The 24,382-nt window shown below is 44.5% G+C and overlaps 2 protein-coding genes across 5 annotated transcripts in view; one reads left to right on the top strand and one right to left on the bottom strand.

The window, feature by feature from the left end:
- Positions 1 to 21,980, bottom strand: part of PRPF31 (pre-mRNA processing factor 31) — a 173,418-nt gene extending 151,438 nt beyond the window's left edge. The window contains exon 1 of one of the 3 annotated variants that reach the window (XM_085616415.1): positions 21,844 to 21,980. The gene's annotated coding sequence lies outside the window, so the exon portion shown is untranslated. Of the gene's footprint in view, positions 1 to 21,799 lie in introns of all 3 variants that reach the window. The other 2 variants (XM_085616417.1, XM_085616416.1) reach the window with 2 other exon arrangements.
- Positions 21,981 to 22,402: 422 nt separating this feature from the next.
- TFPT (TCF3 fusion partner) overlaps positions 22,403 to 24,382 on the top strand; it is a 183,108-nt gene continuing 181,128 nt past the window's right edge. Inside the window, exon 1 of one of the 2 annotated variants that reach the window (XM_085616414.1) lies at positions 22,403 to 22,711. Coding sequence is in view for 1 of the 2 variants with exons in the window: in XM_085616413.1 (XP_085472539.1) it covers positions 22,574 to 22,631 (58 nt within the window). In the remaining variant the exon portion in view is untranslated. The remainder of the gene's footprint in view (positions 22,712 to 24,382) is intronic. The other variant, XM_085616413.1, reaches the window with a different exon arrangement.

Here is a 24,382-nt window from a genome sequence, read left to right as displayed (position 1 = left end):
ACGAGATCGGAATCGGGCCCCAAGACTTGTTCTTCCCAATTGGGGTAGTGGAGGCACTGTCACTCAAGCTTGGTAACCAGAACAGGATCGTCGTAGCCACCCCTCCTCCCAAGTCAGGAGAGAACAAACCCTTACCCCATTGGAGTAGACAGAAAAGAAACCTCTGAGCGATGCAGGAGCGCAAACACAAGCAGCTGCCTAACCTGAAGTGGGCTAGAGCAGCTGTGAACACCCATGGATGAAGTGCACTCCACGACTCCAAACACATCCCTCCTGCTTGTGCGAGCAAGACTTGTTTCCGGCCTAATGGCCCTAGGGAAACCTGCTGCTAATTAGAATTTGTGCGCGTGCTGGAACACTACTGACTTTTAATCAGAGTTGTGGTGGACTTTTAAGACTTTAACCCCTTCAGCGCGGCGCGGATTACCGCGCTGTGCTGAAGGGTTCTTGCGCGGGCGGGGCCGTGACGGAGCGGTTCCGTCATGCGCACAGCGCGACCGAACCGCTCCGTCACAAGCATCGAAAGGGTTAATGTGGCATAACCTGGATGTTACCAGTAGTGAATGGGGAATAGCCACAATCACTGAAGAGTAGTGGAAGACAGGAAGACGCCATAGAGACACTAGAGCCTCAACCTAGGGGAGGATTGTGCAATTATAAAATGTTGTATTCTTTTCCTTTGTATGGGTAGAGTTCGATGTTAAATACTACTCTTTTTTTTTTTTTTTATAAAAGTGAGTATTCGGCTGGACAATTATTTATTGCTGCTGCTGCCCGCATTTTGAGTTGTGAGCCTGTGTTCACTGATTGTATCCACACCTCACCCAGAGGAAGCACTGCATTGCATGGACCATGCATACTCTAAGAGTCAAGTGTAGAAGGGGCACTTGGCTCAGTTACTCACGATTCATAGTAATTTGGGCCCTACGGGCATCAGGAGTAAAAGACCTCATCCACCATGGTTGGGTCCAGTTGCCCCTGCATTCCCCATGACTATCTGAAAGGAGTTCTCACAACACCAATATGACAAAAATCCAATACGGGGAACATGAGATTACTTTTTAAAGCTTTAAGAAGGAATAGTGCAGAGATGCATTAAGTGCCAAAGGTCTCCGTAGACTGGGACCTACGTGCAGTTTGAGGCTGACCATCATCGAGCGCAGAACGGATAAAGCAATCAGGTTCATCCTGGTCAGAGACTTTACATTATGACTTAGTCCTTTTGCCCCAATCCACCACAGGAATTCAAAGCGCCCTTCCCCCAGGACCTCAGGAGAGGCACTTAAGAAACTCAGAGTGTCAGGCAGATGCCAGCAGCAAGTTCCCGTCCAGGTGCCACTGGTGAGCTGGATACTTCCAGGCAGGAAAAGACATCTTGTAGCTTGTTGTGTCCCTGTAGTTTGAACAGGAAGTCATCCTTATGACCCTTGGAGTGGACTTCTTTGTCCTGGGTACAAAAGGAAGCAGGTCCAATCTACCAGGTCTCCTATAAGGTCAGACAGCAGCTCCAGTCCTCTTCTGTTCTTCCTCCGGTCCAGGAGTGATCTAAGGTGGGTTCTAGAGATGCCACAGTTATGCCAAACACAAGCTAGTGGGTGGGAATGACCCTAACCAATGGGGTAAACATTCCCAGGTCCAAAAGGTACCCACTTTGGGCATCCTCAAGATGGGGAAAGTGTTCGGCCTCACTAAACCTGGGCTCTGGGGGTGCCATGGAAATCCTAGTGTCCTCCTACATATAATACCCAAATCCCAGTTTGAAGTAGCCACTGTACCACCAATAAACCAAGCGACATTAGTCTGGTAAAACATAAGCCGGGGTCCAGCAACTAGACAGTGGATATACAAAAATTGCCCTGACATCCTGTTCCCACCATTTTAAGTGCACCCCTTTGTTATTTGTAAATCCTAGCGGATCAGTCAAACAGGATTGGACACTCCAGTAGGACACTACCGCATCAACAAGGATGCTCTCATCACCCCACCCTTAAGGTGAGCCCAAAGGAGTAATCACTGCCTATTTAGTCAAAATGCAAATCACGGTGAGCTATCCTATTGTGTAGCTCCTATGAGGAATTTCACACATATTCAAATGTACGTTCTTGACTGGCTGGGAAAAGTTGTACAACAAAAGCGAATTAGCTTCCAGGGACTTCAAGTGTGCAAAAAGAAGCTTTCTAAGTTACTTCTCCTTGAATTTTTTTTTTCTTTTTTAAACAGACTTCACCATTGAATTACATTTTTTATAAACTATTAAAAATAGTTGCTTAATTAGGTTTCTAGATAGTTCCATTCCCGAGGTACAGTGGTAGCATTTTAATCTGGACTCTTATTTTCTAAATAGGACAGCTAGGCCTGCCACAGTGAAAAATAGCTTTTGGGTGCTAGTCACTGCAAGAACAAGTTCATATTAGATTTCTACATGTCCTATTTTTATTTACCAAAGGTCCTATCTTGTGGGTTGTAAGGCCTACAAAGGAGTGGCTTATAAACATTTAAAAGAATGGTTCGGACCGGTCATAAGGTTTTATTTTGACAGGTTGAATTTGAAGTTTTTTCTCGTCTTGTAGTCAGGCTACACTGGTAGGCCTGAAGCCATATGCACTGCTATTGCTGTGAATCACCAAATAGGTGATACAGTCTACTAGTGGTATTTAACTTCCAGGCCCTGTACATCTTGTACCATCTACTAGGGACTTCTAGGTAAGTTACAAATGCCAATTCAACCATGTTTAAAGGGGGAGCACAGGCACTTCACTAGTGGTTAGCAGAGGTAACGTGCACAGAGTTGTAAAACAAGCAACAATATGGGGTCCAGCAAAAATCAAACAAATGTGGTGTGAACACACAGAAAATGCATATTTCCTGCAGAGTATGTGCACCCCCTGCTATAAACATGGAGACAGAGGCATTTACATGCAAGTGGTGCATTACACACTCTAGATAGTGTTTGGGCAGCAAGGTCAGATCTCAACCCTATCAGATATACTTACCATGAATGGAGCCAACAGAGCTACAACATATAGCATGTTGGTTACTTAGGCTGCAAGACTTTGTTTTTCAAGTGAAGTATGGCTGAAGGCGAGCCTGGAAACATTGAAGATGAATGTGTTCTAGCTAATGTGAGCGATCTGACAGACATTTATTACTCAAGAGATTTGGATAGAAGAAACATGGGTGACTGAAGTTCGGAGTAAGATCGGACAGTCCAAGGAGGGGTGGCCCAGTAAGAGGTAAATACTGTGATGAAAGAGGAGTTGTTTGGCATGAAGGAAGTGTATTAGTGGTACTAATAATTTTAGGGAAATTACTATGAAACTGGTTCATGAACAGCACATTTGGATGAGTGCCATGAAGAGAAGGTAAAGAAAGAACTTTTGGTGGCCTAAAACAGACAGAGTTTGGAGGTAAGGTAAGACGCTGTGTTAGTTATACCTGGTGTGACAAGTACCCAAAAACTGTCTTATCGAACTCAAATTACTGAAAGGGTCATTGGAAGAAGATTGCACTAATTGACTCATAGGTCCCTCTCCTACTTTAGGTTCAGGGGTTGTGTGCTGGTTGAAGTAAACTCATTTTTCAGCTGGCAAGAAGCCAGGTTTGTAAAACATGTTGAAATCAAAATTGTTATTCATTTTCTTAAATAATCCTTCCTGGAAGCGGGAGTTCCAGCAGAAATTGCCCCAGGCAACAGTATATAGTTGATGTGGAGAGAAATTGACATTTTTTGGACAAACTAAGCATATGTCAGGTTAGAGCACCTGTTTATTACCCACAAAGTAATGCAGCTGTGCGGCTGTGAGACTGCTAGTATGGGCTTACAGAACAACTCTGAATGTCGTTACTGGAGAGCCAAGAGCACAAAGAGGGTCAAATGAGTGTTTAGAGACCCACAAGTACTAACTCCTACTTTAATCACTATGCATACAGAGTAATCTTAGTCTATAACCCATAGTGGCAAAGTTGTGCCAGGACGGGTTATAAGCGAATGTTTCAGTTACTAAGCACAAAAGTCTGTTTAGGACTGAAAACCTCACCCACCCTGGGGTGTCCATTAAGAGCTTAACTCCAGATTTCAGCCAACTAAAGTAAACATCCAGATGACCCTTTTTCAATCTCTCATGCTTTCAGATCGAGGTTGTCAAGAATTTGGCCACAGACTCCTTCATTACAATGAAACCAGCTGACGAAGGAGGAGCCAGTCTCATTTTAGACACTACCACATACTCAGAAGAGTGTTAGACAATCTACATTAAGACTATAAACAGCCATCAAAAATCTTGTGCAAGAAGCCATAGACTCCAAATGATTCACACTCTGACAATCTGAATTACTCATTGCTGACCAACTCAAAACACTTTTGTTTTATGTTTCACCAAAAATACACAAATGACAGTGACCACCCCCTTGAGACCCATAGTCTAAGGTCCATTAGAATCATTGTCACAGCTCACTGATGTTTCGGAGACCTAGTGTACATAATATCATCCTATGGGAAGGACACTAAGGAGACCTTAAACATTTTGCAATGCCTAGAATGTACCATTGAAAAAAATATTCTGATGAGCCTGGGAGTGGAGTTCTTATACATCTAAAGATGAAACTTTAGAAGCCATACAAAGTCTCCTAATCAACAACATGATTGCATAACAATTCCCTTTGTCATGTCATGTGCAAAACAGGCCATGAAAGAAAACTTCTTCCAGTCTGAAAACAAATTGTTCTTAGAGATGTCTGGGACTTCATTGGGCAGTGCCTTCACCCCCAGCATGTCCAATTTATATAAGCACCATTTCGACACAGCCCATATCTACCATGACTCAAATCCATTTCTCCCAAATTAGAAACAATGGAAATGGTACATTGACAATGTGCTGGTCATCTAACAATCGAAAATTCGCCTTTTTTGGACCTACTGCCGTTTCCCCTAGAGGGACTTATGGCAAAGGCAGTCTACAGGAAATCCATGGACTGTAACTCCCTACTGTCATACGATAGTTTACATTTAAAATCCTTGAGGATAATCTTCCAGTAGGCCACTTTCCTCGCATAATATGCAATTGCTCTGAAATTTCCAACTATAGCGAACATGCTGGCAAGTTCTGAACACAGACATTACTCAACCAGTCTTGTACAGAAATAATCCAAGTGATCAAGGAACAATAACTGTGTAGCTTTGTAGGAACCACATTTGTCTACAATTTCTGAAAGACTAGTATGCGTCAGCACATTTTGTGGCTCAAAACTTTCAGAAATTGATAGGCAAAAACTAGGGTAGTACTGGAACACATCAAGTGCCGTGAGAACATAGAGAAAATTACTTGAAAAAGAACAACGCTGGGTATTCAAATTACGTACGGACAACCAGGGCTTGAACGATGATATCCCGTGGGGACAGTTCTGCTAAAATACACCACACTATATTTTGACGATACAGATGTTTTTCCTGAAAGCCCCCCCTATAGACCACACGTAATACCAGGTTACCAGTAGGTGATGGGGTTCTTTATTCAATAATACCACCAAGAGCGATCCCTTCACTACATTTTGTTTTGTGGTCTTCCTCAATGACTACTGATTTGAATCAGGCCACCTAAATTATTTAGATTTACAATAACATGTGAACTGACCTCATTTAGTTTTTAAATTACAGCCTACGTTTTTAGGTCTCGCCTGAGAAAGCGCTTTAGCGCTGCTCTGGCGAGACTTATAGTAAGCGAGTTTTGGAAGTGCAAACAGTGGCTTTTCAGGCCTCCAAATACAGTGCATGTGCGTCGGCCAGGCGCGCGCACCATTTGGAGGCCTGAAAGCACTCGTTTGCTTTCACTTTCGTGGGCCGCACGGCCACTTTGATGTGATCGCGATCGATGGTGGCCAGCATGCGCAGCAGCGCGAGTTCGCCTCGCTGCTGCGCTCCCTCCCCCCCCCCTCCTCCTCTGTGGTGCGCGCGCACCATGGGTTTTGATTCCTGAGTTGGCTCCGCGCACCACTGGTTTCACCTATTGCAGTATGTGGATCCCACGCTAGCGCTCACAATCTAAACGGGTTTTAGGACCACAAACAAACGTATATAAAACCGTCTTTCAGACCAGCATTAAATGTCTTTGTGTGTACTTTAACTCTGTACACTGTCTACTTTGAGTCGGAGCGTCTCGTGCAGTACACCAGACGCGGTTTATAAGTAAAGCCATACCAAGATACCCTTTCCCCCATCCACCAGAAGTTTCCCAGGCAGGCCATTCGTGCTTTAACCCATCGCGCGCGCAGCATTCTGCACTTCCTGCCAGGAATATGGCCAGGCAGTGATTTCAATCACTCCCAATTGTCTCATCAGAGGCCAATGGTGCGAGGCTAAGCTGTTCCACAGGGCAAAGCCGGGGCGATCGGGTCGTGGTGGGGGCATGGGACTGGAGAGGCGAAATACTGCTGTCAGGATAGTACTTTAGGATACTTTACTGCTTTTAACTTGGGTGTGGCTGGGTTAAACGTACTAAATATAACTTCTTGCCATTCGACCTCTGAAAAGGAATAACTTTATCAAAATTGCAGATGTAAGCGTAGTAAAGTTAACTTCTTCCTTCAGCGCTTGGGGAGACCGGCAGAAAACCGCTTCTTTCCCTTGCCCCACCTTCCCTTCCTCAAAGACGTTTCCTGCGGTTTGCAGGGCAATCACCTCAAACTGCCAGGCGCGACTCACACTCCTGCACAAGAATGCTCTCCTTTTTCCAGTTGTTCACATTTCGCGGCGGCTTTGATGTTCTCAGTGAGCCGCACGGCCACTGAGAACATCAAAGCCGCCGCGAAATGCTCACCATTTGCCACCCGCTCCCTTATCTCACTTCCTGCTTGTTAGAGGTATTATCAGCTCTCCACGCCCCCTCGCAGTACACATGAAGTTTGACTTTTTGGACCAATAAGTTACGTTGGGCTTTTGTATAATTTGATACTAGCTGTTTTATTTATATTGCGTCTCCTGGTGCTGTGCTTGCCTGCTCCGCCAGCTCTCGGAGGTTGCGGTTTGTTTTTTTCACAGCAGCGCACATCACTCGCGGGATGCACGTAAATCTGCATTCTTGAGTTGACTTTACTGTTTTGAGGCCGAGCGCAGGGGCTGCTCCGATGTTATCAAGGCTGCTATCCCACTGCTAAAGCTGTGCTGCGATCTCTGCATTGTACCTTCATTGTTAGAGGTATTATCAGCTCTCCACGCCCCCTCGCAGTACACATGAAGTTTGACTTTTTGGACCAATCAGATACGTTGGGCTTTTGTATAATTTGATACTAGCGGTTTTATTTATATTGCGTCTCCCGGTGCTGTGCTTGCCTGCTCCACCAGCTCTCTGAGGTTTGTTTTTTTCACAGCTGCGCACATCACTCGCGGGATGCACGTAAATCTGCATTCGTGAGTTGACTTTACTGTTTTGAGGCCGGGCGCAGGGGCTGCTCCGATGTTATCAAGGCTGCTATCCCACTGCTAAAGCTGTGCTGCGATCTCTGCATTGTACCTTCACTATTAGAGGTATTATCAGCTCTCCACACCCCCTCGCAGAGGGTGCTGCTGCGGATCATACCTTGGGAGCAGGGCTGGCATCTCTTGGTATTTTTGTTTGTATTGAAAAACATCTTACGAAGTATTCCCAAAAGTGCAGTTTTTTTAACTAAATATTATTTAAACATTGATATTTAGCATTTTCTACTTTTCTCATGTTAGTTTTTAATGTAATTTATGACTTGTTCATTTATCCTCTTGTGTGAGGGGGCATTTATTACCTCGGACCAGTAGGCACACGTTACAACATGGCCTTTATATTTGCTCAGGCCTCTCCTCTTTCAGTATTCGCTATTGGAGGAGGCCGAGTGACAGGACAAAGCACATTGTTTACAATGCCAATAGCTCAAACTCTAGTAAATGCGAGACCTATTGCATTGCAAATGCTTGTTAATTACAGCCTTTATTCAGTTCTCCTATTGTTTTGTACCATAAGGAGTCGTTAATCATTGGTTTTTGACACCCCCCTTTTCAAACAGAGTAGCAGAACTACATTTACTGAGGTAATACACCGAGAACACCCGCGTATCCCCCCCAAAATGGCCAACACTATGAGCCAAAGGCGGCGGCCATTTTGAGAACAACCGTGGTCTAGTCACTATCCTCTGTGACGGGGCGGATACAGGAAGTATTTAGCCGGTCTCCGTCTGCTGACATGCTAAGATGCGGTCTGGAGGGGAGAAGACTAGGTATTTTCCGCGAGGCGCTAAGTTCTTTCTTTTCCACAGGTGGTTTTAGACAGAGCACTCTTCTGACCTGACCAAACACCTCTCGGGTACATTTTGGAACAGGAGAGACTAACGAGGCAATTTCTCCCCGTTTTTTTCCTTATTCCCCAGATTTAGGACTAAGAGATCCCTCGATTCCCCAGTCCATGGGGAACATTAATGCTTCTTTTGAAGTATGTGATTACGACCGCAGTACTGGCAAATTTGTTTTATATGCGTGTGTTTGTGAAAGTCACGAAGTGTGTTTTTCTTATGTCTTTAACTTTTAGTTACTCACTAGCGGCACAGTCTTTCCAGCATGCCTTTTTGTCCTACACAGGCTAAAAACCACACGCAGTACTGGAATAGCGCACGCACCATAGAGGAGCATTATTGAGTGTGGAAGCGCATTGAATACTGTTGTATACCCACCTACTCTGAGAGGGGGTGCCTTTGTTCCCCTAACTTTGTTTGTTTTATCACCCAGCTACTATGTGATAAAGTCTTGATTGTATGTATGGTTTAACGCATGCTTTATAGTCGCAGCGTTCATTTCTTTATTTTGCTAGATTGCTCGACTTTGGCAAATTAGGAGTGGCAAACACAGGGCTGGTCCCTGTGTGGTCCTGACGAAGAGCTTTGGGGAGGATCGAAACATGTTGATGCATACTAAGGATTCCTAACCCATTATAGCTAGGTCTACTTGCATCTCACCCCGTTTTTAGACATACTAAACTAGGAGCAACAATCAATCAATCCCTGCATTTGTAAAGTGCGCTACATACCCGAGAGGGTCTCAAGGCACTGGGGAGGGGGGGGACGGGGGGGGGATGGGGGTTGCTACTGGTCAAAGAGCCAGGTCTTGAGGAGTCTTCTGAAGGCCTGCAGGTCCTGGGTCTGTCGTAGGATGGTGGGGAGAGTGTTCCAGGTCTTGGCGGCGAGGTAGGAGAAGGATCTGCCGCCGGCGGTGGTTTTTCGGATGTGAGGGACTGTGGCGAGGGCGAGGTAGGCTGAGCGGAGGCTTAGGGTGGGGGTGTGGAAGCTGAGTCGGTTGTTGAGGTAGGTGGGTCCGGTGTTGTGCAGTGCTTTGTGTGCGTGGATCAGGAGCTTGATGGTGAGCCTTTTGTTGACTGGGAGCCAGTGCAGGCCTCTCAGGTGGAGTGTGATGTGGCTGCTGCGGGGGGACGTCGAGGATGAGTCGGGCCGAGGCGTTCTGGATGCGTTGGAGTCGTCTCAGGAGCTTGTTTGTAGTTCCTGAGTAGAGGGCGTTCCCGTAGTCGAGTCTGTTGGTGATGAGGGCCTGGGTAACGGTTTTTCTCGTGTCGAGGGGGATCCATTTGAAGATCCCGTGGAGCATACGGAGGTTGTTGAAGCAGGACGCGGAGACGGCGTTGACTTGCTTGGTCATGGAGAGAGTGGAGTCGAGGATGACCCCCAGGTTGCGTGCGTGGTCCGTGGGTTCCGGGGCTGTGCCTAGTGACGTGGGCCACCAAGAGTCGTCCCAGGCTGATGGGGTGGGTCCAAGAATGAGGACCTCTGTTTTGTCTGAGTTCAGCTGTCCTTCATCCAGTCGGCTACGGCCTTCATTCCTCTGTGGAGGTTAGCTTTAGCGGTGTGGGGATCTTCGGTGAGGGATATGATCAGCTGGGTGTCGTCGGCGTAGGAGATGATGTTGAGGTTGTGTTGTCGTGCGACGTGGGCGAGGGGGGCCATGTAGATATTGAACAGTGTCGGGCTGAGGGAGGATCCCTGTGGGACGCCGCAGATGATCTCGGTGGTTTTGGAGCGGAAGGGTGGGAGGCGGACGCTCTGGGTTCTACCGGAGAGGAAGGATGTGGTCCATGCCAGGGCCTTCTCTTGGATACCGGCGTCATGGAGGCGTGCTGATAGGGTGCGGTGGCAGACCGTGTCAAAGGCTGCTGATAGGTCCAGGAGGATGAGGGCGGCTGTTTCTCCTTTGTCCATCAGGGTCCGGATGTCGTCATTGGCGGCGATGAGGGCGGTCTCGGTGCTGTGGTTGCTGCGAAAACCGGATTGGGAAGGGTCCAGGATGTTGTTAACTTCGAGGTAGAGGGTCAGCTGTTTGTTGACAATCTTCTCGGTCACTTTTGCCGGGAAAGGGAGCAGGGAGATGGGCCGGAAGTTCTTGAGGTCCGCCTTGGGTTTCTTCAAAACAAAATATTTTGCCCACTAGCAAGGTATTTTTAACTCGCTTGAGCCCACTCCACTACACTTTTGCACTACACATAGTTGTTCACAATGGTGCTCCTACGTAAATATCACAAGTCGAAGCACGCCTCAGCTCGTAGAGAGCGGAGATGGCCCCTATGATGAAGCATGTCACCGTGAGGAAACCCTGGTGAGTGAGGGGACTCAAGAAATACTTTTTTCTTTCCTGTTTGGTGTTTCCAGATCTTACTGATTGGAAACCCTATCCTTGTCCTTCGGCTAGGTCCTTTACCCGACACCTCGGGTTTCAGGTTCAGTATTGAGAAAGGAGGGCGGACCTAGCTTAAAACACCTCTACCTTCCTCCTCATTTTCCGTTTCGATTATATGCAAGAACTAGCACATTTCAAATACAGGTAACATGGCTCTTGAGAAACAAGTGTTGGCTTTCACACATAGCAAAAACTTGAAAGATATCCTAGTCCATACCAGACCCCTTCTCACTACATCATCTACTCAAAACACATTCTGGTTCGGAGTAAAAGGACGTTTTCCATATGTGTACTTTACTGACTGGGACACCCATACTGACCTGGACTGGATAATATAGCAACTGTAACAGCGAAGGGGTCATATACCTGATCACCTGCATGTGGGGCTTGCGCTACACAGGCATGGCCACTCGCAATGTCAAAAAAAGAATTACTGAACATTGAAGAACCATATGCTGTTGCCATATAACTACCAAATGGACCCCCCACTTCTTTGATAAAGGCCACAATTAAGACACCTTGAGATGGGCCACCATCACCAACACATAATCTGACAAATGTCCTTTTCTTAAAAGGAAGAGCTGTGGATTTTTAGACAGGGATTCTGAATGACGACATCCCGTGGGCCTGTCTATCACATTGATAACAACATACCATGTCTGTCTCGAAATACAATTATAGCACAAATGAGTAAGTACATTGGGTTACATTCACGGGCCATAACCTGACTAGGACTTTACTATGTCCATCTCGTCTAGGAGGTATACGATACACAAATGAGGCGCCTGGTCATCCCCGTTTACACTCCTAATTATCAACATTCATTGCTCTGAACGAAGACATGCGCGGATTATTCTATAAAGCGAATCACATGATACTTATGAATAGTCATTTTGAGAAACAAGACTGCCTCGATCATGCATTTGGAGTTTCACAGAACCAGTGTAATAAATATCACAAGAGATGCCTGGAAACCTCAAGTTGCGGCACATACCCGACTATTTGGGGATGAGCTAACAAATTACATATTTTTTGTACCTTCATACCAGGACCACAAGTGTTCTTTGCCGTGCATTTGCAGTTATCACAAGATGCAGGATAATCCACCTAATCTCGCATATTGCTTGTTGTTACCTACATCATGCTTGGAATGTTGGATGTTCATCAAATCTCCTCAACTCTACTCTGTTCCTGCCCCGCTTTGTTCATATGTTTTCAGGTTAACACAACAATGGATTCAAGCTCACTGTTTAAGGACCATTAATTGTACTTTTTTCTCTTGGTAAAAACAGGTTGAGCCCTTTTCTACAATTGTGTTGAATATTTACCCTCATTTTTAATTCCATCAATTGGGGACAAATTTGATTTGGATCCCCAAGAGGTAGTTGTATCTTACATTCCCTTATTCTTGCATTCTGCACCAATATTCACACCACATAAGGAGCACTCATCCAAAGAGCTCTTCCCCCCTTGGGAAAGTTGTAGCCCACACTGTATGATTTTCCTAGTAGTGTGAGGAGGAACCCTATGATGAAGCAGGTCACCTCAAGGTGGTTGAGGTTTTTCGTTCTAAACAGACATATGTTTAGAGTAACAGAGACATAGTATCAACACTCAGGTGGGCACAACTTTGCCACCTTGGGTTATAGACCAGAAGTACCACTTTTAGTATAATTACTGGAGCGATTCATTGCAAGTTGATGCAGTGAAGAGTTATCAGAATTAAGGCCAAGTTGGAGGCTAAATCCGGCATCTGGAAGGAGAAAGGAAGTGTGTTTAGGAAGGATGTAATTCAAGTAAGTTTATACTTTGTGTAGGTGACTGGGTTAGAGCGATTTGTGTAAAAAGGTGTACCACGATATTATCATCCCTGCAAGTGAAAGAGTAGTCAGATTTGTGGTTGGGCTGTCTGACAGCATTGTGTGGAATGTTTCAAAAGAAAAAAAGTGGTGCATGTACCACAGTGTTGGAGCCAGGGGTTATGAATAACCATCAAGTGAATGGTACTCCTAAATCATCCAGAGGGGAAGACTGGAAAGCAACTTCAAGTGGAAATGGTGATAAAGGAGTACCAGCAGAGAGGATCAGGATAAGCCATATCTGCATGAGAGATCATGTTCCCAATAGATATGGTACCAAATAAGTTGCGACTTCAGAGTATTGGCATGAATATGTATTTTGTTGTTTGTATTGATGTTTATGAACTTACATTTCCTTCCTTTCTTAATTCTTAAGTTCTATTCTATTTGCTCTGTTGATTTTCACTCTTTTCCTGGATTTCCTTTGTGTACGTTATGCTAAATTCATGTATTGTTTTGCAACAATTAAGGAGGAAACTGTGTAGTGCTTGGTCCGTTTCTATACATAAGATGTAGTCTACTTACCATCCTAACATAATGATGTTCGATGTTATGTCATATGGGGGTGGGGGGAGGAAATCAAATGTTTTGAGGGATCAGTGGTAATTACAGGCTGGTCCTCAATGGATAATAAAGCTTCATTTCACACTAGAAGCATGAGAAGAGATTACATTTTAAAATGCACAAGCCAAAGAAGTCCCCATCGCCTATAGAGAATCAAACGACTCATTCTATTTTCTCTTACTTTTCAGACTTACATGGAACCCTTTAGATCCATATTCTCAGACATTAAGAGTTATCAATATGTCAGACACTCAACTCCACCTCAAAATATCTTCAATCAGTGATAACTCACATCGTACCATGAACTAATCCTTCAACATTGGATGTCAAGAACCTTCCTGAAACAACACTTGTTAAATCCAGAAACAATTTAGTTCACCATTAGTACCAAACACCCACGGATTCATGCCTGACACTACGAGATGAACCACAGGCTGCTCCACACCACAGCTAACAGACAGCACAAAATCCTTTAGCTTCACCCTCGACACAGACACCGCATAACATTTTTTTTTTTTTTTTTAATTTGAAAAATTCAACATTGCCAGGAAAACAAGACTGTATGCCATCAGATCGCCCTCCTGAAGAAACTGAATACTTTTTTCCCCTCCAGGATAACAGGGCAAGCCTTGGCCTTCATTCTTGGATGAAATTAACATTCTTCTTAGCGACCACTTTGACAGTCAGAATGTCATCCTACACATGGGGATAGTTCTCCACAACGGCCTGAACAAGTTTGATCACATCCTGCCACTTCTGAAAGAACTGTAACGGTTCTCCCTCCAAGTCCAAATCATCTTGAAGACCTGCTGCATCACCTGCAACGGAGTCTATAAAAAACGACATCCCTGCGCAACCGACCATCTATGCACATTTTTTATATTTTTCCGGATAATCAAAACGGAGATATTTTGAAGTGGGTGAGCCTAAGCCCCATCCGGTTAAGCACAATGGAGTACGACGTATCATGATACTGAAATCTACAAGTGAACTCTCATAAATACTCCACTGACTCAGCCTCACTTAGCTGACCCCAGACCCAATCTTCCTGCAAGCAGTCACTCTCTGCTAGTCCTCGAGTCTGTTAGATCCCCCTTGAACCCAGAGTCCTCATCCAGGAATGAGGAATCTGCCATAGTCCACCATCATCAGTGTAGTATGCCTTATGTTATTCATTACTCATAGTTTGTTACATGTTATTTATCCTCACCTGTTCCTTTAATTATACTATTCCGTCATTGGAATCTTAAGTTCTTTTCATTCTCAGTTCTGTTCCCCACGACAGCTGCGGTTTGACTTCACAGCTGTCAGGTCCTCTGCCGTGGGCTCCCTTCTTTCTTACTTATGAAAATAAACCTTCATTTTATACCATATAACGGACCGGACTCTGGATCGTGTATTATTTCCTACTCATCACCATAATACAATTTGGTACCAGGAGTGGGGCAAGCCGATCAAGGAACTTATTGGATTTAATATGCTGGAGCCCACCGGCCTTTACCTGTTTGTCTCGGCCCACCAGAACTGCGCTCTGTAAGGTGGGTCAGACGCTTGCTTTTGATAGAGGACATATTTTGTATTTCACGGCGATACTGCTACCTTCAGATTCTCACCGTTATTTAACGCGTGCATCAAACTCTCAAAAGTGAACTCTTCATCTTCACCTTTTGTGCCGTCAACCCTCACGCTCATAAGTTCCAGCCTTTTCCTTCGCAGCCACAAAAGCGAGTGGCAGACTACTGTGGGCTTTGTGCCGACGTCACCAGCATAGAACGTAAAAGTTTGATCCAGCGCAATCACGTGAAACGCTGAGAATCATGGGAGCATGCTGATGTCACACGTTAGCGGCCATTTTGGGTAAGTTCAGAAGTCGTTTCATGTTAGTTCTGACCTTATCCTGGCAATTCCTCCAATTACCAAGCGATCGTGTTACGCCTTGTTCGGTGATTCACACACCTGCATCTCTTCTAAGGAATTTCACTCCGGTCTGCGCATCAAAGCGATCGTATGACACCCTGTTCGGTGATTCACACACCTGTTCCTCTTCTGTTAATTTTTGCTCCAGTTTGTGTCAATTCCTCAAAATTCAAGACAGCATATTACATTTTCAACTACATGTAAGTGACTAACAGCTATTTTACTGTTTACTACATACTATATTATTCAACCTCTTAGCAACAATAACTTATTACAACAAACATCTCCATGGCAAATGCTCAAGGAGTCATCCAACCTGCACCTTTCCTACAGAAACCAGGAATAAAATGGGCAGAGTGGCTAAAAGATTTTGAAAATTACCTGACTGCAATTGATGCTGATAGTTACACACCCACAAGGAAATTAGCACTGTTGCTTAATCATTTGGGTGCTGCTGGACGGAGAGTATTTGATAATCTTCCACATTTCCCTGCACCTGTGTCCGAAGATGCTACTTGGAACGTTTTCATGGAGGCTAAATTACGCATGGGGCAGCTATATTCAGACTCTACAAGCGTTCTCTTAGAAAGATTTAATTTTGCAATGTGCAAACAATCCTCAGACGAATCAGTGGAAGATTATATTGCGTGTTTAAGAGTTCTAGCCGGGAAATGTGATTTTGGTGCTAATGTTGACACATATAAGAGATCAATTTGTGTTTTATTGTTTCTCAAAAAAAAAAATACAAGAATGGTTACTCAAATCTTGTAATCCTACTTTGGCTGAAACAAATCGACATCGCTAAAAGTATTGAGAGGTCGATCGTTACATCCAAAGTTTTGTCCAATGTCCAACCCCTTCAATTCTCTACACAAAACAATACCCAACCGGTCATTCCTCAAACTATGAATTTTGTTTCTGAAGAAAACACTGTTTGTGCTATAAATCCTAAAAAAAATTCTGAGAGAAGATACATTAAAAACCAACCTTCGAGACCGCAGTTAATTTGTTTCCGATGTGGTTCAAGAAATCACATTGGAAACAATCCCTCTTGTCCCGCCATAGTGAAAAGATGTGTTAAATGCCAGAAATTCGGACATTTTCAAAATATATGTAACAAAAGATCAAACACTACATTCAATAACCCCAACAGCAATCCTAGAAAAACCAGAATTGATAATGTTACTGTTGATTCCCCTTAAGTTCAAGACTGCACTTCTCAATTTACCAATATTGTAGTCACTATTGATGTACCTGAGTGTTTTGATAAGCCCAAAGGGCCATTTGTTGATATTTCTATTGATAGTCATTTTAGCCATGGCAGATTCAGGTGCCCCAGTCACCATTCTTGCAGATATTACATTCTACAAATTTCGCCTTATAACCCACCACTAATTCCTTCTGACATCAACCCAAATGTATTTGGGGAACAAGATATTGATCTAGTGGGTTATTTTTTAGAACACACTTAGGTGTTTAGGTAGATTAATCAAAACCAAAATGTATGTTGCCGTTAAAGGCAGGGACATCATCGGTTGGAAGGATCTTGCTCTGTTAGCCATTATGCTGCGTCCTGGTAAAGATCCTCCCATTGTACTAGGTGATTTGCCATCCAACATACTATCCATCCGTGATCAAGATTCTGTCATTGATAAGTTTGCGCAATCCTTTCCCAATGTATTTAGGAATTCTGTGGGTACTGTTAAAGGATTTGAACACACAATTATACTTAAAAAAAATGCTATTCCCATAGTACACAAAGTAAGGCCCATTCCCCTCAGTGTAAGAGATTACTTCAAAACCCTTCTAACCAACCTGCAATCCGAAGGCATCATTGCCCCACTAGATGAATCTGAATGGATTTCTCCGGAAGTTTTGCGGGAAAAAAAGACCGGCGATCTTAGGCTGTGTGTTGACCTTGGATCTCTTAACCAAAATATCCTTGTAAATTGTTATCCCTTACCGCATATCCACGAAATGTTCGCCAATATTGGTAAATCTAAGTTCTTCTCTACTATTGATTTGCATTCTGCATACCATCAAATCCAACTTTCACCTAATTCTCAACCACTCACTGCTTTTGTGACGCCTTTTGGTGCCTTCAAATATTTGAGATTACCTTTTGGCCTCGCATCAGCTGCGAGTGTCTTCCAAAAACTTATGGATAACCTTTTTGGTGAATTTAATCAAGTGCAGGCATTTCAAGATGACATTTTAGTCCACACAGAAACCGAAGAAGAACACATACTTATCCTCAAAAAAGTATTCACAATCTTACAGGATAAAGGCATGACCATCAAAGTCAATAAATGAAAGTTACTAGTTCGTAAAGTCGAATACTTGGGGTATCTGATCTCTAACGAAGGCATCAAACCAAAATTTTGCAACACTGAAGCCATACGTAATGCTCCCCCTCCTACCGATAAAGACGCTTTGCGTTCTTTCCTTGGCCTTTGTGAGTATTATGCTAGATTTGTGCCTGGCTATGCACAAATACAACCATTGAGGTCCCTACTCAAGAAAGGTTGTAAATTCACATGGAATGACACACTTCAAGAATGTTTCAGTAGAGTAAAATTATTAGTCATAAATGCACCGGCACTACATCCTTTTGTCCCAAAAGCCAGTCCTTTTATGTGTGTGGATGCTAGCCAAAAAGGTCTTGGTGCAGTATTTGGCCAGTGGGTTGATGGGAAAGAGTGTACCATTGGTTTTGCATCTCGTATTTTAACATCCACCGAATGAAACTATAGTACTATTGAACGTGAAGCACTTGCCATTGTCTGGGCCGTCCAAAAATTCAAGACCTACATTTGGGGCATTCCTTGTGAAATATTTACCGATCATAAACCGTTAGTCTCCTTACTTTCTGGAAATGGCTTAGGGAAATCCTCTGCAAGATTAGTAAAACTACTCTCTAAATTACAGGAGTACAATCTCACCATAAAGTACATCCAGTAGAAACAATCGCAATGGACCGCACTCCGCTAGCCCCTCTTCCGGGTCGCCCCTGGGGAAGCTGGTACATGGAGTTCTTGAGTGGTTCACCCCAGTGGGTGCAAGTAAGTACTTGTTGAACTGATGATCTCTAACAAGAAGTTCTTGAGTGGTTCACCCCAGTGGGTGCAAGTAAGTACTTGTTGAACTGATGATCTCTAGACCCGATACATGTCCCGGGTTCCAGAATATCGCCCGAGACATGGCTCGGGCCTCGGGACAACTTCCCTCCTCAGTAGAGAAAATAGTCAAGGGTGGAAAAGAGGGCCGCCAAACAACCGTCAAAGGCATCGTTGCCCGCACAGGCACGCAGGTGCGTCGTCCAGGAGCTCGTCAGCTCAAAGCTCGAGGGAGCCATATTTGTAGAAACAATCGCAATGGACCGCACTCCGCTAGCCCCTCCTCCGGGTCGCCCCTGGGGAAGCTGGTACATGGAGTTCTTGAGTGGTTCACCCCAGTGGGTGCAAGTAAGTACTTGTTGAACTGATGAACACTTGCCATTGTCTGGGCCGTCCAAAAATTCAAGACCTACATTTGGGGCATTCCTTGTGAAATATTTACCGATCATAAACCGTTAGTCTCCTTACTTTCTGGAAATGGCTTGGGGAAATCCTCTGCAAGATTAGTAAAACTACTCTCTAAATTACAGGAGTACAATCTCACCATAAAGTACATCCAGGGAGGGAAAAATGTACGAGCAGACTGTCTCTCTCGTATTCCCCTTCCTGATTGTAGTGAAGGTGAAGACAATTTTTCTAAGGATTGTGTTGTTGGTTTAATGGATGCCATTGCCACGTGTTCTGACAAAATTTGTCAAGATGAGTGGGCATCTGCTATGTCACTAGATGAATCCCTTAAAAAAGTTGAAATCTACATTAGAACTAAATTGCCCAATCCTAAAAGTCTTGATAACGAACTAAAATCCTTTGTACAAATCAACGAAGAACTCTCATCCGAAAATGGAGTCTGTGTCAGGAATGGTCTTTTCATTTACCCAACTTCTCAGAGACAAAACCATACATTTTGCCCATGAAGGTAATTTAGGTATCTCTGCAACTTGCAAAAAACTTAGGAGCATTTATGGTGGCCAAATTTGGATAAACAAGTAAGCTTGTTTATAGAGAATTGTCCCACCTGCGTTGTATCTGATAAACATTGGAAAACTAACAAAAAACCTTTATTCCCAGTGCCATTTCCAGATCTTCCCTGGGAAAAAATTGCTATAGATTTTTCAGGACCATTCTCCTTACTTCCATCAGAGAAAAGGTATTGCATTGTTGCAACTGACTTCAGGACCATTCTCCTTACTTCCATCAGAGAAAAGGTATTGCATTGTTGCAATTGACTACCATTCAAAATGGACTTACTATTCTTTTGTCAATGCAGCTCATTCATCCACAGTCATATAGTTTTTACAAAACATTTTTAAAACTGAAGGCACTCCTAACTATGTTGTCACTGACAATGGCCAACATTTTCAGTCTAATCAAGTTACTGATTTCTTAAAAAGTCATGATATACAACATCTCAAAGTTGCCTTTTATTGTCCTTCTTCAAATGGATTGGTTGAGAGAGCGAACCGGTTCATAAAAGAAGGAGTCTTAACTGCTCTAGCTTCCAACATGGATGTGGGTGATTTCCTACAAAATAAGATTTGGGCATATCTCAATACACCACATTCCACCTTTTAAAGCCCTTAGAGGCAGAGTAGCTAATTCCAAACTCCTACCGAAATGGTTCAACAATTTAGCAGCGGGTTCGGCTTTAGAAAAGAAAAGAAACATGTTGACAGACCCTCAAAGACAAAGGAAACTGTTCTTAACAAACAGTTAGTACAAAAGAAATATTATGATGATTATTCTAAATTGCACACTGATTATAAACCCAATGATTGGGTTCTCATCAAAATCACCATTTAAAGTTTGTAAAGGTCAGTCTAGATTTACCTTACCTGTTCGGGTAGTCAAAGTTACTAAACTTCAGTTCTTTTAGAGAACAGAGGATGGTGGAGTAAGAACAGTGTTGTTAAAATTACTAAATCTCAAGTTCATATCTTCAACAAAGTCTATGCTAACAGGGACCCTGAAAATGATTCCGATTTCACTTATGGTCCTGGCTTTGACGTTTACCAACAACCCCACTTCATCTACCGATACCCCTCCCCTAGATTCCTCACAAGCTGTTTTACCTACCCATCCTTCTGTCAGTGATGAAAATATACGTAGCCATCGCGTTTGCAAACTACCCATCAAGCTCAGAGATTATGTTAGTATTAATATCCATTTGTATGTTCATTTATATTTATTCATTTTTATTATTAATTTTTGTTTTTATTCATTGTGATGGGGGTGTATGTAGTATGCCTTATGCTATTCATAGTTTGTTACATGTTATTTATCCTCACCTGTTCCTTTAATTATACTATTCCGTCATTGGAATCTTAAATTCTTTTCATTCTCAGTTCTGTTCCCTACGACAGTTGCGGTTTGACTTCACAGCTGTCAGGTCCTCTGCCGTGGGCTCCCTTCTTTCTTACTTATGAAAATAAACCTTCATTTTATACCATATAACGGACCGGACCCTGGATCGTGTATTATTTCCAACTCATCACCATACTACAATCAGGTACCAGTTTCTGGCTCTCAGGCAGCTTTCACAAACCATCAGACCCCACACTACCAGACTTCATCTGATGATGCACTCACCTACAGAGCCTCTCGGAGCCCCGCCAAGGGCTCTAACACCTCCACAGGCTGTCTCTTCCTCTGTCTTAGAGGCGAATTTCCACCTCTCATCAATTATTTTACTGGCTCTTAATGACCATTAGGCATTCCTGAACATCACCTGAGCCAACACCGACATACCCGGAGCCGACAATAAAGAAAATGCCTATGTCGGCCCTCAGACTCTTACGTTGAGCCATTTTGTGAACCATTAGGAAACCCTAATGCCATCTTCCTAGCCCTCAAGCCTCCCTACCAAGTTTCCCTCAACTCCCCATGCACTTAGGTTTAAAATTCATCAATGCACTTTACTGTTCTGCTGTTCCCAGGACAGTACCGTCGTTTAAAAAAAAAAAAATCCGTCTATAGTGCCATACTCACAATAAAAAGAGTACCTGGATACTCATCCGGGTGATTGGCGAGCTATAAAAACGCCGATAACATACCACGTATGTGCATAAAGACCCATATTCACGTGTTTATATAAAAAAAAACTATTAAAAGTCTTGCAGGTTAGTAACAACCGTAATGTCTCCTGCACAACGCTGCTTGTAATATGTAGGTCGCATGTTCACATCTGGGCAGTTCAGTGGGATCACGACATGGTTCCAGAGATATGTGGCAAAACAATGCCATTGTTATCGTCAGCAATATACATTGTACTGCTATAATTATGCACACGCTTTGATGTGTTAAACTGAAACGACATAAGGAGCCATGCCCAACTTTCACGTGAAGAACACGGTGTTGAAAAGCAAGTGCCTACACTGTGCGAGCCAACAAACTTATTGGTGTGGTTTAAAGTACTTAAATGTTTTCGAGCATGCGTAAATAAGAGGGTTCTCGTCACGTTATGCATACAGGTCTTCTTCGCCTTTCAATGAACAGGCAGCACACTGCATGCTAAAATCTATTATAAAAAAATAGGCAAGCTCACACGTCACATAAAGTTAACCTAAACCTGACAATAGTCAAAACTACCGCGTGGCAGAACTAGCAGTGTTTGACGCTGAAACGGGGTCTAATTAAGTAAAATTACCCACATTGAAAAGCTTATGCACCCCCACCATCCAGCAGGGTGCCTTACCGATTCAGCGCCGAATTCAACACTTCGCTGCCGGGTACCGTAATCAACTCAACTACAACGTCGAACCTGCAGAGCGGCACGCACGTATGACGTTGCTTCCTATAAATGGACGCTTTCATTCTCATCGGCAAAATTAAATACGTTTAACTCACGCTTGAGAGCATGGCTGCTGTTGGCAGACTTTCTTGTATTTTGGCTTGTTGTCGTACTAGTGAGCCTCGCTGAAAGGTGCGTTTAAAAATGCGTTTGCCCCTTTAGTGTAGGATAACTGAAGTAGTCATCAAACAAATATGTAAAACTTGGAATAGTAAGGTAAACAAATTCGGATCGAGAAGACTAAACTAAAAGCATGCTCAATAGTTCTGATTTAAAACACATATTGCTTAATTTTATGCTCTGTATTTTTGTTATGCTCTTTAATAATTCTAAGGTCATCGTAAAACTTGGACATTAAAAAATGGCCACTCGATTCTCTCATCAAGACACTCAATGCACCATGGTTTTGTCCTCTTTTCTTTTCCATGGCTAAATCGCTCGCACGCTGTTTTCTGTTTCTGTGACAGGATGGGTTCTACAAACGGGAAGTACGTTGTAAGCCTCTGAAACTGAAAGAAGTGTCCTGCGTGATATAGACTGCGATTTGGTTTACATTGCTAGCCTGGAGGGTTACAGATGGTGAAAACATTTTTGACTTTTTTAAAGGCCGATTGAGCCTATTTATGGATAATGTATGGGTCCTAAGAGCCATAGTGAGTGGGGAGTTGGAGATCATCTTGGAGGCAGTGCAGGTAGGTGATGACCAAAGCTCACAAGTAACTGTATTTATATAGTGATTACTACCTATGAGGAGGCGTCGAATCGCCTTTCGGTAAGTAGCACGCTACTCTGGAACCTAAAAAGACTAGTGGTGAATTAGTATAGGGAAATAAGAATTAATTTGAGTGGTGAACATGCAAGTCTGGTAGTTGGGTTGTAAAGGATAATAGAGGAATAGAAGAGGGAAGTGTGTAGAAAGTGTTTATTGGGAAATCATGGGAGTAAGGAGTGAGGTGTGACACCTAGACCTCTGGTCAGTTTTTTGGGCAGTGCAGGGCGAGAAACTTTTGAGCTGCTCACACTCTCCCCAGCAGCTCCGCTCACTGAGCCCACTGCCTCTGCATTGGAAAGCCCTTCGCCTCCAGGTTTGTGCCGATGCTGCGACGCACTCAGCGCCCCCTGGTCTGCTCCTCTGCCAGGAGACTCGTCTCCTGGCTCTCACCTGTAATTTAATTAATTTTATTTAATTACTTTTATTTCCACGCATTCTGGGCACAGGGCAGTTTCCCTACTGGTCCTGCACCCATTCCCGGCAGCCTTTTCCTGCAGCTAGAGCCCCGCGGCCCCGCCCAGCGTCGCAGCCCTGCTCCCGCCTCCCCACCTCCAGTCCCGCTCCCCTCCCCTACTTGATGGTGGTCGCGCAGCGGGCGTGCTGCTAGCGCGCCAAAGGCACGCCCGTCCGCACCTGGACTGCGCCCAGTGCCAGGCCCTCTGGCCCTCGCGAGCGCCACACCACCCGACACCCCTACGATGCCAACAACCTCCACACACTCAACGCCGGCCGATCCTCCACCTGCTTCCAGGCCACCCCGAAGCTCACCCACGGACCCTTCACCTACCGAAACTGCAGCTACATCTGCCAGCGCACACCTGAATGTCCTGCCCACCCCACCAAAGCAGACCACAACCATCTCAGATGCATACTACTCAACACCTGCTCAGTCCACAAGCACGCCATCGAACTCTGGGACCTGCTCGATTCATCCTCCCCGGACGTCGCCTTCCTGACGGAGACCTGGATGAACGCCTCCTCGGCACCCGACATAGCCATAGCCATCCCGGACGGCTACAAGACCACCCGCAGGGACCGAAACAACAAACCAGGAGGAGGAATCACCATCGTCCAAAGGAACACCATCAGAATTTCGACCTAGACCGAAGACTCCCTTAGCATGGCCGAACACCTACACTTCCAGATCCAAGTCAATTACAACACCACCCTCAGAGGAACCCTCGTCTACAGAACCTCGGGACCCCGACCGCAGTTCAGCGACTCCATCACTGACCTAATCAGCACGCACGCCCTCGCCTCCACAGACTGCATTCTCCTCAGAGACCTGAACTTCCACCTCGAGAACGCAAACGACAGCAACTCCACAACCTCGATTGACAACCTCGCCAACCTCGGACTCAAGCAGCTCGTCACAACACCCACCCACTCCGCCGGACACATCCTCGACCCCCATCTTCTATGCCAGCAAGCACGTCGCCTTCCGCCACACCACCGAACTCCACTGGACAGACCACTACTGCATCCACTTCTCCTTCGAGAAACGCACCGCACACAACCAACTGCAACGAATCCCACACCGCAGCTGGAACAAAGTCACCGAAGACCAGCTCATCACCACCCTCGCCCGAGGCCCTCCATCTGAGCCCTCAGACACCAACGCAGCGGCCCACAACTTCAGACAATGGATCGACAACTGCGCCAACACCCTCG

Source organism: Triturus cristatus, chromosome 7 (assembly GCF_964204655.1).
Source record: "Triturus cristatus chromosome 7, aTriCri1.1, whole genome shotgun sequence".
NCBI classification, from domain to species: domain Eukaryota; kingdom Metazoa; phylum Chordata; class Amphibia; order Caudata; family Salamandridae; genus Triturus; species Triturus cristatus.
The sequence above is the reverse complement of the archived record's forward strand: the minus strand, read 5'-3'. Positions and strand labels throughout refer to the sequence as shown.